Source organism: Salvia miltiorrhiza, chromosome 3 (genome assembly GCF_028751815.1).
Source record: "Salvia miltiorrhiza cultivar Shanhuang (shh) chromosome 3, IMPLAD_Smil_shh, whole genome shotgun sequence".
Lineage (NCBI taxonomy): Eukaryota > Viridiplantae > Streptophyta > Magnoliopsida > Lamiales > Lamiaceae > Salvia > Salvia miltiorrhiza.
Window position 1 is genome coordinate 24,686,126 of NC_080389.1, and position 17,386 is coordinate 24,703,511.

Consider the following 17,386-nt stretch of genomic DNA (forward strand, 5'->3'; position numbering starts at 1 on the left):
AGAAGGACTTTGACGATTGGAACCAAGACGACTTTGCTGCAATGATTTCCGAGGTGAATCATGTTGATAGCCCAAATGCTTGGTTCGTGGATACCGGCGCTACCGTCCACATTTGCATCAATCGTGAGTTGTTCCACAACTACAAAGAAGTGGAAAACAAGACGATCATGGAGGCTAGCGAGCGGACTTCTCAAGTCCTTGGCATGGGAGATGTGGTTCTTCAACTCACTTCAAGCGTGGAGATCACCTTGAAGGACGTGCTACATGTTCCCACCGTCCGAAAGAATTTGATTTCGGACATTAAGCTCACTAAGAAAGATTTTGAATTGTTTTTCAAAGCTGATTATGTTGTAATTCGCAAGTGGGGAAAGTTTCTTGGGAAAGGCTATGCCTCCGAAGGGCTTTTCAAACTTGGCGTGAGAGCTTGTAAGCCTGCCAAGGCAACTATCAATAAGAAAGAATCTACTTCGTCTGCTTACTTGATTGAGTGTTCCGATTTATGGCATTGTAGACTTGGACATGTTAATCTAAATGCTATAAAAAGATTAGTAAAAATGAATTTACTAAAAATTTATGAATATAACTCACAAGAGAAGTGTGAAGTTTGTGTTGAAGCCAAAATGGCCAAGTTGCCGTTTAAATCGGTTGAAAGGAGCACTAAACCATTAGAACTAATTCACACCGACGTTTGTGATTTAAAGTTTGTGCAAACTAGAGGCGGTAAGAAGTACTTTATCACCTTTATAGACGATTGCACAAGGTATTGTTACCTTTACTTATTGAAAAGTAAAGATGAGGCTATTGAAGCTTTTAAAAACTTCGAAAATGAAGCCGAGAATGAACTTGGATGTCGAATTAAGATGGTTCGAAGTGATAGATGTGGAGAATATGTAGCTCCGTTTGCTGAATTATGCAATGAAAGTGGTATAATCCATCAAACGACGACTCCTTATTCACCACAATCTAATGGTGTTGCTGAACGCAAGAATCGAACTCTTAAGGAGATGATGAATGCCTTGTTGATTAGTTCAGGATTACCCCAAAACATGTGGGGGGAAGCTGTCTTAACGGCTAACTATATCTTGAACAAAATTCCACTCAAAGGGAAAGATGTAACTCCCTATGAGCTATGGAAAGGAAGAAAACCTTCGTATAAATACCTCAAAGTGTGGGGGTGTTTAGCTAAGGTAGAAGTGTCTTTACCAAAGCAAGTTATAATTGGACCTAAAACAGTGGATTGTATCTTCATTGGCTATGCACTTAATAGCAGTGCCTATCGTTTCATAGTGCACAAATCGGAGATACCCGATATACATGTTGGGACAACGATAGAATCAAGGAATGCTATATTTTTTGAAAATATCTATCCCAATAAGGATAAGGGTATGTCTAACTCAAACAATGGAGTTGAGTGTGAAGCTACAAGTTCTAAACCTTTAGACGTTGCTAGCAGTTCTACACAAGTAGATGATGCCACGAGTTCTAATCCTGTACCACCTAATAGGAAAAGACCAAGGTCTAAACCTGTGGATGTAGAACCAAGACGTGGGGAACGAGTTAGAAAGGCTAAGGTCTATGGACCGGATTATGTTGTCTTAATGTTAGACGGCGAACCGGTGACGATCAAAGAAGCTTTATCTGGCTCTGATGCAGCTCTATGGAAAGAAGCCATAGATATTGAAATTGATTCCATTATGCAAAATCATACTTGGGTGTTAGTGGATCTACCACCTGGTAGTAAAGCTTTAGGATGCAAATGGATCCTAAAGAAGAAGTACAAATCTGATGGCACTATAGATAAGTACAAAGCCCGACTTGTCGTTCAAGGTTTCAGGCAGAAAGAAGGGTATGATTTCTTTGATACCTATTCGCCTGTGACTAGGTTAACATCTATTAGGATGCTTCTCGCTATTGCTGCTTTGCACAATCTCGAGATACGCCAAATGGATGTGAAAACTGCATTCTTATACGGCGAGTTGGAAGATGAAATATATATGAAACAGCCTGAAGGGTTTGTAGTACCTGGGCAGGAGCACAAAGTATGCAAACTCCAACGGTCTTTATATGGATTGAAGCAAGCACCGCTTCAATGGCATTTGAAATTTGACGGCGTAATGTTGTCAAATGGATTTAGAATCAATGAGTGTGACAAGTGTGTCTACATTAAGAATTCTAATAACAGTTATGTTATTGTTTGTCTTTATGTAGATGACATGCTCATCATGGGGAGTAATTCCCGAGTGATTCAAGAAGCGAAAAATATGCTAAGTAAAAACTTTAGCATGAAAGATATGGGCTTAGCTGATGTAATTCTTGGAATTAAAATTCTAAGAAAGCCTGATGGTATTACTATAACACAATCTCACTATGTTGAGAAAGTGTTAAAGAAGTTCAATGCTTTTGACAAGCTAATAGCTAAGACTCCATGGGAACCTAGTGTACATTTGAATGTACATAAGGGAGAACCTGTTGATGCGATAGAATATGCTAAGATTATTGGGAGCTTGATGTATCTAACAAATTGCACTCGTCCCGATATAGCATGCTCGGTCAACAAGATAAGCAGCTTTACAACCAATCCTAGTAATGAACATTGGAAAGCTCTTGAAAGAGTCTTGAGATATTTGAAATATACTCAGAACTATGCAATTCATTATACTAGGGAGCCCCCTGTACTTGAAGGGTACTGTGATGCAAACTGGATATCTGATGCAAAAGACTCGTTCTCAACGAGCGGTTATGTATTCACTGTGGGGGGTGGTGCTGTGTCTTGGAAATCCAAGAAGCAAACTTGTATTGCTAGATCGACCATGGAATCTGAATTTATAGCTTTGGATAAAGCTGGTGAAGAAGCCGAGTGGCTTAGAAATTTCCTCGAAGATATTCCATGTTGGTCGAAACCTGTGTCGTCCGTAATAATTCACTGTGATAGTCAAGCTGCTATCGGACGAGCACAAAATAATTTGTATAACGGTAAGTCAAGACATATTCGTCGACGCCATAATACCGTGAGACATTTGATCACGAGTGGTGTTATCACAATTGATTATATAAGATCAATTGATAATATAGCCGATCCGTTGACTAAAAGTATCCATCGAGATCAAATGTATAGACTGTTAGGGGGAATGGGTTTGAAATCCACATCTTAAAGATGGTCATAGTGGATACCCAACCATGATGACTGGAGGATCCCAAGAACTTGGTTCAATGGGACAACTAAGCTATGAGAATCTGTGTGTTGAACACTCGAGTTACCTATTCCTTGTAGAACAGTGAGTGTTCGAAAAACCTGCATGTGGTGAGGTTAAGTCTTTGACTTTTAATAACTCTAGAACTCCTCAATGAGGACAAGTATAGCAGGATGCTTGAGTTAAGAGTTACCTATATAAGTGTGAAGAGTGGCCGCTTCGATTGAAACACTTATGAATCCAAAGGGGTGTTCCAAGGCCTGTAATGGACACAAACGTAAGAACGAATGAGGATTGAAGCAATGTTGTGTCAATTTTGTTGACTCAGTATACACCGAAGAGGACTAGTTCAAGGAACCATATCCACTAGGCCGCCGGTATACTCGATAAAATTGACTATGGTAGGTTCAAAGCCACAAGCTACCTTTCCAAATGCTATATTGTTTCTTAAGAGGACTGAGCTAAGTGTCTGCATACGGCTTTCTCACTCATGTGGGGGATTGTTGGAAATATGGTTTTAGACCATTTCTGAAATTAATTATTTAATTAAATATTTGTTATTTAATTGAAATAATTAGTGGATGTTAATCTACGTCTCGAGTAGATGAACGTGGTATACTTGAAGTCTCAAAACCGATTTCCGGTGAGTGAGATATTGTATATCAAAGTTTGGATGTTGAGAAGGGAAATAACACTTGTGAAGTGTTATTGTCCCACATTGGAAAACAAGGGAAGAATACTCTTGTATAAGAATAGCTATGCTCATGGAGCTAATAACTTGTGGGCTTGCTAGTGGGCTTGGATGAAGGCCTTGGCCTCGCGCACACACGTGCGCCGCCGTCGCCGGACGGGCGGGCCGCGGCCAAGGACTTGGATCTTGGCAATTGGTGTTTGGGTCCAAACTATATAATTTTTTGGACAAAATACTTTTGGGCTTTTGATTAAATTTTATTCTTGGCCCAACAGTTTATTATTTATTTCCAGCCCAACCAATTTTGTATCAGCCCAAGCCCTATTAACGTTGAAGAAGCAGAAGCAGCAACATGGCATGGCAGTTTCGAAACTGCACACTGTGTTTGAATTCAGAATTTGAATTCTTGCAGCTAACTTCAATGTTGTAACATCCAGACAGTTACATAGTGGATTAATTTCCCATTATGCAGATTGAATTCCCCTCATGGTGAATGGCTTATAAATAGAGGTCTTAGTGCATAAGCATGACACACGAAAATCTGCATATTGCTCACTTTTTCTCACTGCATTCTGTTCAGTTCTCGATCCCATTACGTTCGCCGGAGCTCGTTAGATTGTGGTGCTACATCCAACGAGACGTCGTCGTTTTACCTTTGGGGAAGATTCGCCAACACCGTGAGCACTACCGGGGCGATAATCTTCTTGCGGGAAGAGATTCATCTCGACTCGACGCCATTCTCACGTTTGTTTATTTCGTTGTTTTTTCTTTCCAGCTTCCTTGTCATTTCTAATTTGCTTATTTTCTTAGTTCAGTTTCCTAGCTACGATTGTTTAGTTTGAGTTGTAAAAGTTCACTCGATCGTGTACCCCATTGTAACAGTTTATACAAAAGCACAATTGGCGACAAGAAGAGTTGATGAGTGTAAGAAGGTCAGAGGTATAGGGGCTTGGCTTCCTTGCTTTGCTTTGGGTGTCGCCCGTGTCGGGACGGATCCACATAGAATTGCATGATGAAAATGAGGTGATATATAAAAAGGAATGAGAAAGGAAACACCTAAACCCTTTCTTGTCAACGGAGAGCACAACCCGCACTCTCAAGTAGGGGTGATCAAAAAATTCAAAATCAAATAATCGAATTGATTCAAACTGAAATTATAAAATATATATGGTTCGATTTTTTGGGTTTTTCTATTTGGTTCGATTTTTTTTTCCATAAAAGTTCAGTTTTTTGATTCGATTCGGTTCAGTTTGGATTTTTTAAAACCAAACAAAACCGAAAATCGAATATATTTATATTATATATATATATATATATATTAATTATAATTTTCTAATTAATTTCTAGTCTAACCCTAATTATAATATTTTAATTAATCTTGAGCAGTTTTCGGTTCGGTTCAGTTTTAATTTTTAAATTTTCAATTAATTCAATTCGGTTCAATATTTATTAAATAACCGAACATAAATTTAGTTTAATTTGATTTGATTTTAGCAAAAATCGAACCAAATAATTGAATGCACGCTCCTACTCTTAAGAATCGGCCTCGTTAAAATCTTTATTGTGAAAAGTCAAGAGGAAAACATATAAGAGAGGAAAAAGAATGCTTGTTTAAATTAAATTAAAATATTATAAAAAAAATCAAATATAGTCCAAAATTATTAGAAGTGGGATCCATTTAGATTTAATGATGCTAATTGTTGATATTCTCGTCCACGAAACTTTTACATAATTTCCTTTTCGATTCATACATGAATTTGTTTTTTCAGCTTTTATAATTTAATAATATAATCCACAATTCCACTCACATTTAAAGTGAAATAATTATTCTATTCATAACTTTAGTCACATTTTATTAAAATATGTATCGTTCATCGTGTGAAAATATTTTTATGAGTTAATCATGACTGGTTAATCCGGATCTTGTTTTAAAGGGTCCTTCTAGTTCGACAGTTTGACTATACTGTAAGGATTAATTGGGTTTTGTCAAGGGATTTTAGCAGACAATCTCAAGTATACATGATCGAGTGCTAATATTAATGCTGGTTCAATCCAAAATTTTGTTTACTGATCAAAATACTCCATGTTAAATAATTGTAGGGTTTTTGACCTTGAGGTGGTCTCTCGTGAAATCGATTTTTTTAAAAAATCACCTTCACAATGACACTACTTTAACATACAAACGATAAGTATCATTTGTATGTTGAAGTTGTGTTATTGTGAAGGTGGTTTTTTAAAAAAATCGGTTTCACAGGAGTTTTTTGACGTTCTCCCATGATATGTGAAAACACAGTCTTTTATGTAGAGTTTTTTTTTTTTTTTTTTGAGCTAAGATTCTCTTTCATCTCATCTCTTCTCTTTTTCTTTATTTTATTTTAAGTATTTTTAAAAATATTAAATTTAATTCATGAAAATATTTAATATGCATCTTAAATTAAATATTATAACAAGATCTTTAATTTAATGTAAAAATTAGTAATAACTAAAATAGGAATAAAAAACTACCGGTCAAAGGTTTACAAATAATAATAATAAACTGGTTTTCCTTCTCCCCACATCCACATTTTTTGCTTTGTTTTCTTTTTTTCCCTTTTTTTGTGTTTTTCAGTTACATGATTTTTTAATAATAATAATTTTTTATGTAATTAAAGTTTAGAAAATTATATAGATTTATTTAATTTTTATTTATGTTTTTATTATTTATTCGTATAAATATATTTTATATTATATGTGCTTTTTTTAATTTTTAAATTATTTTTGAGATATTTAAATATGAACTTTTAATAATAATATAGTCTGAAACTTTTAAGAGTCCAAAATGTTATATAAAGTGTGGGTTATTAATTTTGTAAAATTCTCATTAAATTTAATGTTATACTCATTGAGTTGATAATATTATTATTATACACTATTTTAGATCAAAATACTAATATTTAAATTAATAAAAAAATATTTTGTTTTCAATTAATTTAATTCATAAATGATGATATTTTGACATTTTTTTTGTAATTTAAAAATTTAACGTAATAAAATACTATAAGTTACAAATACACAAGTTTTTTTTAAGGTTTTATCGCCAGCAGTGGTATTTCTAAATGAGTTGCACCTCTTAATCATCAAATAAACAATCTACTAATTTCCTTTGCTATTATTTTTAGTCTTGTACTCCATATTATATTGAATTGAAATTTAAAGGAAGTAGGCGACAAGAAGGAACTCAAATTGAATTCCTATGTTGGGACTTACTTTTGCTGATGTATAGCGTAAGGACCACCAAAAAAATACTAGATCAGAACTTCAATCGAATAATCTCTACCACAAAATGCTGTTAAAGTCCCAAGAAAAATGTTGGAAAGTTGTTATGTCGATTAAAGCAGTGTTCTCATAGCCATAGCATATGGAAACAGAGAAGTTAGAACTACAACTTGCAAAATGGTACAATACACATAAGAAGAGTAAAATCCGAGCTTGTTACTTAATGCGTTTTCATCATCTAGATTACAAAATGATTAGCAGTTAATACGTACAGCACTATTTTATAAATATATATACACGCAACTCGACCATATACAGAAACAACGTCAGCCAAAACACAAGATTAGAGGATGTTACATAAACATACATTTTTACTTGGCCTTGCTGGTTGCAGGACTTTCCTCCGCCCGGGTTTTGTTAAAAGACCGCTGATTTTCCAACACTGGAATGAATGCTTCCGTGGTCTTCTTCAACGCGTCGTTTGCTCCTTCCTCAGCTCCACGCGGGCTAACCAATGTCTTCTCGACATCTTCAAACTTGGCAGTAGCCAATGGTGCAGTACCAACAACTGTCTTGCCGGAACTAGGCCCTTCTATGGTCAGCGTGGCAGCATCATCTCTCGAAGCATACCAAGTGTTACCACAGGAAACGCATTCCAACTGGCACAAGATAACTATGATGAGCAAAAATTGTTTAAACCACACATAGTACAACTAGTGATGCAAGAACCAAACACAATTACAGAGAGGGCCAGTAATACAAATTACAAAGCGTAAAGACAAGAAACAAACAGGAAAATAATTATTCCTCTTCTCCCCATTTCTGTGTATCATATTATGTTTTTGGGGTTTATGGAAAGGAATATTATCCATTCACAAGTGCTTCGAACATTGTTTTTGTTACAAGAACAATTGTTAGATCACAAGCTACTACCCAAGATTCATGTTACTCACCATTAGACACAACCAATATCAACCTATTATATTTAGCATGGGCACTGTTATGAATAATGCATCATATGTCGATCATCTACTTTTCTAAATCTGCATACTAGAAGGCTTTGAGTTTCAGTCTATATCAATGTAATTTCTACTACTATCGCATATGGATATCCACAGAATAAATTAAATTAAAACCTGATAGCGATCACCATGCCCGGTCTGAATAATATCCGTCAAACCCACTTTTTTCTCCGAGCATCTTCTACAACGAGCATCTGTCATCTGATCACAACAAACAAACACCAATCCATATATATATATGAAAATAGAGTTTTATATATATGAAAATAGAGTTTTAGTTATATTTTTGCGCTAAAATTCAGTTTTATTTTTTTTTAAAATGTGTTGCATCAACAAAAAAGGATTATGTTTAGTTAACTGCATTTTCCCCTGTTTCTACTTTTTTTATTATTGTTTGTTGCGATTTTTCAATTTTATTTCTCTTTCTTTTAAATTCTTTTTTCGGTTTCTTTTTCATTTTTAGAATTATTGTTTAATTAAATCATTAGTTAATACTGTTAAATTTCAATCTTAAGATTGACATATGTCATTCATCCATCAATGCTATAGAAGATGAAATATGATTGGGCAATACGATAAAGTCTAAATAACTTAACAGTCCAAGAATAAATAATGGAAAAAGATTATTCTGTAGAGTTCAAAAAGTTATCTTTGAATCACTAGAAAGAATGAAGTTTAATCAACAGTCATTAAATAAGAGCAAGAACCTGAATGTTCCCTGTCTCCTCTGGCTCTCTCCTAGCTATTTCCTCTGCTGTTAAACCCTCCTGGGTAAAAATAGAAGTATGAGAATGAAGTCTCACTTGAAATGCAAATTTAGGCTACACTAAATATGAGATGTTAGATCCAGCTATATCTTTGTAGAATGCCCAATATGCTTGAAGCAATAAAATTTCACTAGACATGCTGGAAACCAATTAAAATAGTTCCTTTCTTCCATTTTTCTTTGGAGACGGGGGGAGGGGGCATTGACGACTGGTTCATAAAGAAAACGTGCTTGCGATGTGCTCCCCTAATCTATGTGTACATAGAACCAACACATTCAACAAATGATAGCAGTACTAACATCTAGTAAACAAGTAGCCTGGTCAGCCGACTGCCAATCATTTGCAGAAGAGTAACAAAAACACCCAATAGTTGTTGATATTCCAGAATCTACATTAAGTGGACCGTAAATCCAATGTAATGGCAAAAACGAAAGGAAGCCCAGACAGATGTCAGATAGAAGAAGAAACAATAAATATTACAAAAATAACTCAAAGAGGGCAAAAGCAAGAACCTTTAACTCATTAGGTGACATATTAAGTATCTCTGCAGGTTCCAACTCCTTCTTCAGAAGACGCCGTGCTAGTACAACATTCTGTACATTCAATTAGCAATTTTAAAGAAGAAACTGAAGACTTGCATATAGACTGAAGCATAAGAAGGAAACAAAATGCATATAGGAGGGGGTTGAATAAGCTTGTAGACTCTTTCCAACTTGATAAGACTTCTGATTTATAATACTATTAAGTGTCCCCTAAAATTTTAAAAGCGATTTATAATCTCTCAATATGAGTTCTCTTAGCGAGGTAAATAGCTCCCAATCCCTTTGAAAATAATATTTCATGAAATAAAATAAGATGTTAGAATCATTAGTTCTTGGAAAAGTGAGAAGAGCAGAAACTTATTTTAAAGTTAAGAACTTATGTAGCTTCTTTTATAGTTTTGAGCACAAAATTACCATCAGAACAATTCAAAAGCTTAGTGTGTTGAGTTATCTGAAAACTGCACGAAAAAATGCACAATGAAAACCAGCAATAGACCTTAAGATTGAATGCTAATTGACGCATCTTTTGGTTATACTTCTGAAAATCTGCAGAGAGTGCTTCATGTGCCGCTTTCTCAAGAGCGGCCACAGCCGTAACAGCGGCATCAGGCCAGTCAAATGATACATCACCCTGTGGAACATATAGAGAATACAAAATATCAAGATTAGTCAGGATCATAAGATATAACAGAAGAGCATTCTAGTAGATGTTTTACATTTCTGAAATAAAATTCTGGAACCTTATTCAGCAAGTCATTTCTCTGACTTGGGCCACCATTCTTGATCCCACCTTGTTGTTCATCATTGTTCTGCTTCCCATCCACTGGAGTGCACATGAACTGAATTGACTGAAGAAGCTTTTCCAGCCACTTATCACGTTGTGTTTCCCCAGTTAACATCTTATGTTTTGACAGAATGGCGTAAAATTCTGATGCACCGGCGGGGGTGCTTCCAGGAGTTTCTGCTCTGAGAGTAAAAGATTTATTGCCTTCATCTTCCCTGGAAACATCCAAAGGTGAAACATTCTTCTTCCTTAAAAGTCGCTTATTCTTAGTTTGATCTTCTTGATCCATATTCGCATCCTCAGGCTCAATGTCAGGTAGGTCTCCAAGTCGTGCATAAGTCTTTTGAACAAGGAGATCGATCTCGTATTGCTTGTTATCTTCATAGTCTTTATCAGTTAACTTAAAGAGCTTCCTCTGGTCAGTGTCGTATACTTTTTGCACAATGAAACCAGGGTGTTCTTTGCGGTCAGGGATCCGCTTATTTCGAGGTATGAAGTGCACAACACATTTGTGCATGACAGATTCTGCAGGCACTTCATCTCGGTGGAAACTATAGAACAGTTCCCTCGTATCTTGTGATTGCCAATTTCCACCAGTTTTTTTTTCGGCCTCCTCTGGACGATAGAACCACTGCCCTGTAACCATCATGCTCCTCCCTTCCTGCTTTTGAGCAATATCCTGTAAACCAAAGCAAGGACTTAATACAACTGACATAAAAGGACAGCACATACAACATAAAAGGATACTGAAAACAAGCATAAGAAGCAATAAACTTAGAGAAGCCAATAAGATCATAATGATGTCTGTATTTATTCCTTTTTCTACTTATTCTTCCAAGTGCAGGATAACCCCAAGGGATTGTGGATTTTATCTACCAAGCAACACTGATGTCAGTTGCCTTAACCAAATGAAAAATAATTTAAAGAGATCCTGTCACTTGAAGTTTCATATGTTCAGGAAAGAAAGTCATAGAAGGTATTTATGGGGACTGAAACCTTATCTTCAAACTTCCAATAGTAAACGATATTCATGGATACTCTAAAAGGCTATCATCACAATCCACAACCAATGAGTTATTTAACTTGCTAAAGTGCACCGAATGCCAAAACCTGGATCTACCAATTCAAGTTACATCTCATAGGTGGTTGAAGGACAGGAACGAAAAACATTTTTCATTTATTATATTGAACAGCACTAATCAAACATCTGAAGTCCTACACACCAGATAGTCATCAAAAGCTGGGTGTCTCTCTGTGTGCATGTGTGTGTGAGAGAAAGAGAGATTACCTTTATAATGGCAACATAAGGCTTCTGATTTCCTTTCTCAGGGACCAAAAGCACTGGATCCTCCTAAAGGTAATTAAAAAAAGCATGAGGTCTAAGCCAAACGCATCAGTAAACTTAGTTTGTGTAGACTACAGCATCCAAAGGGAGTTAAATTGTGGCACGCAAAAGGTTGACATAAACTGATCGATAAAACATGCAATGCTAATTTCCTATACGGGCTAGGGATTTACACGATTAGAACAAAAAGATCCAGGTTTATGCTATTTGCAGAAATAAAATTGTAACAGCTTGAATGTAACATACATGTATCCGTTCTCTTCAACTCCAACCAAAAAACAGAAGATTGGCGTAAATAGTTATCCAAGAGACATAATTACAGAGAAAAGAAGAGAGACGTATCATCATTTCTCAGCAAATTACAAGCAGAAATAAAAAATAGTGCAATTACAACATGGACATGAACTAAAAACCCTAGAAAGCAGATATCGACTGAGAAAGAGCACAAAAAACTCACCAGCTGATACTGAATTCCGTCGTACTCGAACGACTCAAAATGGCTACGTTTCCCTCTCCCTTTACCGGAAAACCTAATCGGCTCTCCCACCGGCTGCGCCTCCAAATCCTCCTGCTCCTCGTTGTCACTCGAGGACTCGGCCTCCTCGTCAGAGGGGAGGTGAACCTTTTTGCGCTTCCTTACATCGGCAGTTGAGTTGCGACGAGGCGGCGGCATTAGTGCGTCGTCCTCGTCGTCGCTGGTAGCCACCTGCCGTCGATTCCTCATTGTTGCAAACGCAATCACGCCCCCGAATCGTGCGATAGAGAGAGAATTGCGTGCTACAAATAAAATTGGAGCCGTTTTTTTGCCGTCTTCTTTTCGTCTTTGTTTTATTTTTCCTATTTTATTTTATTTCTGAAGGAATTTCTGCTTTTTCATTTGGTTTTGCTTATGTTTGTTGTTAAAAATCAAGAAACGTTTCCTTGCGTAATTGCATTGGCAGAGACGTCAAATTTATGTGAACGCGATTTATGGGGACGATGATTCTGAAAAACAAAATAGAATCCCAGCTGATTTTTAATTATCTATTTGGAAAATACTAAGAAAATTATTGACGTTTTGATTTTTTTGTTGATTGAATCTAATCAAACAATAATGTAATAATTAATCCATGACTAAAATTACAAATATAAGAGGGAATGGCATACCCTTAATAAATTAAAAATAGAGAAATGAATTTTAAAAATAACATTGATGTTCTTCTTCTTCGTGATTTCTCTTACTCTCTCATTCTCTCTCATCCCTACTGAAAATTTGCAGCATCTATCTTCCGTTGAGAAATGAAACAATGAGCACCAATGGTCCATCATCAGTGGAAGGGGGCGGCGAAGTCGCGAGAGACGACAATCGATGAGCAATCGGTGACGATGAAGGAACAATTAGAGATTGCGGAGGACCTATCTGGGCCGACAAATGAGCCACACCCTCCAATGAGTTTTTAGTCTTATCCACAACTTCGATAGCGGCTCCGACCAAAAGAAGCAATTAAAAGGGAACAGGGAGAGGGCGTCTATCATCCACAGGAACCAGTGTAACAACCAAGCTTTGTAACGGCGCTGGAGGCGGCTCTAGTGGCGGAGCTGAGTAAGAATAAGAGTGCTTTCTTACTTGCTTGGTCAGGCCATAGAGCGATTATTTTTATCGAGGGCATTGCTCTTGCTGCTTCAAATTTTGATTTTTGGATTGAAATATTTGTGTTGATAATTTATGGCTCTTTTATTAATTTTGATTTCTCTTCAACCTAATTACATTTATTTGCAGTTGTAAGTTTTATTTTGGCCCAACTCCTTGGAGGCCCAAACCCACACACCAAAGGTCCATCCTGGTAGGCCCATTCTATGCCTTCTTAATGTCATTTGCCTTAATTGCTAAGGGAGAGAGTGTGTGAGCTCAAGAAAAGTGTGTCTAATTATGTAAGTGAGAAAGAGTTAGAGGCATCGTCGTTGAGTGTGAGAGAGAAGATGAAAGTTATCGTTGTTCTTGTGTGATCAAGCAAACCATGTTCTCTATCTCTCCATTTGTCTTCCTCACGTGGATCGAACAAGAAACTTCGTGTCTTGCTTGTTCTCCCCATTTTTGAGTCTTCTCGTCGTAGCTATTGTGTGGAGCCACCGGAGAGGGTTGAAGGTGTCGTGGGTGTGTGGAGCAGACGGAAATCATTGTGGTGCACGTTGTTGTGCGCCAGGAAACGGAACTGAGCCAAAGCTTTTCCCTTTACTACTCGTGTTCTACCATCAGTGTTGGAATTCTACCGTCGCACAACTGCTGTCTGGAAGTCGTTGTTGATGCTGTCCGAAAGTTGAAGTTGCTGCTCCTTCTCCTTCCAAAGCTTGAAGAGCTCGTTGGCTTTGTGCTAACAAGTGCGTGGACGACAACGTACCATGAAACTACCCAACAGCGGTATCAGATCCACGATTTGTATGTCGTCGTATCCTTATTTTGCTGCCTCAGAACGCAACGATCCAAATTGCTATTGGGAAGTCGAGGTTCTGGTCTTAGGACTCGCTCAGGGTAAGTGGCTAAACCTCCCCGTTATCTAATTTCTTGAAAATTGTCGAGTGGTGCAATTTAGGGTTAGGTTTTGTTGTTGTTTACCAATGTGTGTTTTGATATGTGGTTAGTTTGATTTAAATCATGTGCTTTTATCTTATTAATTTGAAAATTGTTTTTGGTGTTTGGTCTTGGTCGATCAACCAGTTCCCAGACTGAATTCATGTTGAATGCATTAAGCTCTTCTTGCATCGCGGTGATCCATTGAGTGCATTTCAATGCTTCTTGAACATCTACTGGTTCAGTTTGTGATAGTAAACAACTGAAATATTTAGTTTCTTTGATTGTGTTCTGGTTGATATCATAGACGAGGTTGCACACTGATCTCTTAGTCTTCACACGATCAGATGGTTCTCCAATAATGTTGTCCTCAGAGTGACTCTCGAACCATCTTTTGTACTTTCTGAATTCTTCTGGTCATAGTGGAGGTTCTTCAGTCAAGATAGAAGTAGTTGCACCAGTTTCGGCTTGAGTTGGGGAATATTGAACAAGTGTTCTCTGAAGATCAGGTTGGACTTCAATTTCTGCTTGTTTTGGTTCTTCGGTGGGTGGAGTTTGTTTACCTTATTTCTGGGCGTATTTTGTGGATGTTTTGGTGCACTTTCGAGCATGCTATGTGCTTTTTAGTATCACTTTATACTTGCTCGATGATTTTTCGTGCACTTGTGTTGTCCTTGCAGGTAATCAGGTTCTTGTGCATTTCGGAAAGTGAGGGAGGCATTTTGAAGACTTTCGAAGCCGGCCACCGCCGCTTCACGCCGCCCGCCTGTGTTCAATTGGTAACTTGATGCGAATGGGGTAGGCGGCGGCGCCGTGGGGCGGTATTTGGCAGTTACGATTTTCAAGTATAAAACCTATTTTTAGGGTTTACTTCACCACTTCCGACCCCAGCAGCCTCCTAGGGCGATTTTTACATCTTTTCCTTAGTTTTTGAGAGCCTTAAACTCATTGAAACATCTTTCGATTCCACGGATCATTGTTCATCGCGTAGATTTATTTTGGATTACAACGTTGGAATTCTCGTTTAAATTATTGTAAGAACTCTTAGATTGATATTTTCCTGAATTCTGGATTGTTCTCGGTTTATTTATGAATTTGCTAGTGATGTTTGAGATTTATTTGTGTGCTTTAATTGCTTGATGTTCTTCAATTATTTATTTTCTAGTTAATTGCATTTACAAGTTTTTACTTTCGTTTAAGAATGTTGAGTTGGTTAGTCGAGTTTATGAGTTCGCAATTGTGGTCATGTTCGTGCCTTGGTTGTCTACAATCGTTGCATTTCGTTCATTGATTTCTTTCTCGCGATTAGGTTAGATTAGTGTCATCTAGGAAATAGTCTTTTATTGCCTTAGTTATTTCCCGTTAGCCTATTTTCTTTGGTTGTTTATCTTTCATTTATGGTAGCATGAGTTTCATAATGTCATTTAATTAGTTACGTTGCTTTCTTGTTGGTTATTTTATGTCTAGAAGGTTAGAGAGTTTGCTCAACCCAACTTCCGATTAGAGTGTTTAGGTTTATTTCCTGCTTTCTGTGCGTGGCATTATCAAAGCCCTATTTAGCCTTCCTTGTAAGACGACTTGGTTTAGCTTACTACACTAGGACGAACTCGTACGATTGCGAATCAATCCCTTAGGTGTTTTGGGTTGAGTCAAGTTCCCCCTTGACTTAGGATCTTCAGTTGTCCTTCAACAGTAGGACTGGACTTTTGATACTGATCTTCTTCAGTAACATCATCATCACCTGGACTCCATACCAGTATTTCTTTCCTTTCAGCGATGGTTGTCCCATCAGATTTGGAACCCTCACCGGTTTTCTGTTGTCTGTGATCATCAAGTGACTCATCAAAAACAACATGTGGTGCTACTTCAACAGCAAACGACTGAGAATTAAGTTTGCGATAGGCTTTGCTAGATTCTTCAATTCCAGAATACCCAAGGAATATTCCTTGGTTAGCCTTGCTATCGAAAGTACTTAGCTTCTCTTTGTCATTGTTGTGGATGTAGCACTTACTACCAAATGCATGAAAGTAAGAAATAGATGGCTTCATGTTGTTCCATATTTCATATGGAGTTTTTCCATGTCTTTGTGTCAGGAAGGAACGATTTTGAGTGTAGCACGCAGTGTTGACTGCTTCCGCCCAGAACTTCAGTGACAGTTTGGATTCTGCTATCATGGTTTGTGCTGTTTCTTTGAGAGTTCTGTTGCGTCGCTCCACTACTCCGTTATGTTGAGAAGTCCTTGCATAGGTTTAATGATTGATTCTGCATTCTTCACAAAATACTTTGATCACGACATTTATGAATTCAGTTCCTCTGTCTAATATGATACTGATGACACCAGTTTGCTTTTCAGTACTTAGTCTCTTCATCAGTTTCGGCAGCTCCTTCAGTGTCTCATTTTTTATATACATGAAAACAACCCAAGTGTATCGTGAGTAATCATCAACTACAACAAGAGTATATTTTCTACCGTTATAGCTTCGAGGTGACACAAGACCGAACAGATCCATGTGGAGTAGTTACAGTATGAGCTCGGAAGAGTGACCAGTTTTTGATTTGAATGACACTTTAGTCTGCTTTCCTCGTTGGCATGCTTTACATTCTTATCTTTTTTGAAAGACTATTTGAGGTAGTCCTTCCACCAGTTGATGTTTGGCAAATTTGTTGATTGTCTTGAAATTGAGATGATTGATGTTTGGCAAGTTTGTTGATTGTCTTGAAATTGAGATGATTGAGCCTCCGATGACATATTATATGGAGTATTATATAGATTTTTCTGTAAATATCTTCCGATGACATTATATAGATGTCATATTATATAGATGTCTTGAAAATAATAGAGAAAAAATGAAAGAATAAAATGGAGTATTATATAGATTTTTCTATAACTTCTCTCACATTTTTTTTTCTCTCTCCTCTCTCCCCTCTCTTTTAATTTCTAAAATATCATCCTCAATTAATGTTCATTTTCAATTTATTCAACAACTAAAAAATTCTTTTATTGACGAAGGAAGTATAAAATTTAGGTTCGAAGGCAAAATTCAAAAACAGAGTAGTACATCACAGGAATCGCAAAAATCTAACATTAAAAGAGTATTTGACTAAACTTAGGCTTCTTAATCCTCCCCCCTCCCCCCCAAAAAAAAATACAAATAGCCTATAAATTCTTGCAAAATATTTAATAAAATAAGTTCATAAACTATAAAATTCAGCTCCCACAACTTTTACGCTTCCCAAAAAA

The 17,386-nt window shown here is 36.9% G+C and overlaps 1 protein-coding gene across 4 annotated transcripts; it reads right to left on the reverse strand.

Moving 5' to 3' along the window:
• Positions 1-7,329: 7,329 nt before the first annotated feature.
• LOC131015702 (uncharacterized) lies at positions 7,330-14,702 on the reverse strand. 4 transcript variants are annotated; one of them, XM_057944120.1, is made up of 8 exons: positions 12,055-14,702; positions 11,541-11,603; positions 10,209-10,931; positions 9,965-10,099; positions 9,439-9,519; positions 8,867-8,926; positions 8,274-8,360; positions 7,330-7,796 (listed from the first exon to the last, which is right to left on the reverse strand). In XM_057944120.1, the coding sequence occupies exons 1-8, from the start codon at positions 12,319-12,321 to the stop codon at positions 7,509-7,511; spliced, it is 1,704 nt and encodes a 567-aa protein (XP_057800103.1). In that variant the 5' UTR covers positions 12,322-14,702; the 3' UTR covers positions 7,330-7,508. The 4 variants fall into 4 exon arrangements, with proteins under 4 accessions (XP_057800103.1, XP_057800102.1, XP_057800105.1 ...); XM_057944119.1 differs by having other exon boundaries at positions 10,185-10,931; XM_057944122.1 differs by lacking the exon at positions 11,541-11,603.
• Between the last annotated feature and the right edge of the window lie 2,684 nt (positions 14,703-17,386).

Bases quoted from the DNA above. Each gene is read 5' to 3' on its own strand.
- LOC131015702 (XM_057944119.1), bottom strand. From the start codon at position 12,321: ATGAGGAATCGACGGCAGGTGGCTACCAGCGACGACGAGGACGACGCA. The intron at 10,100-10,184 runs GTAAAACATCTA...TATGTTCCACAG, and splicing joins CAGAATTTTATTTCAGAAAT to GGTGATGTATCATTTGACTG. The intron at 9,520-9,964 runs GTCTATTGCTGG...TTGAATGTACAG, and splicing joins AATTAGCATTCAATCTTAAG to AATGTTGTACTAGCACGGCG.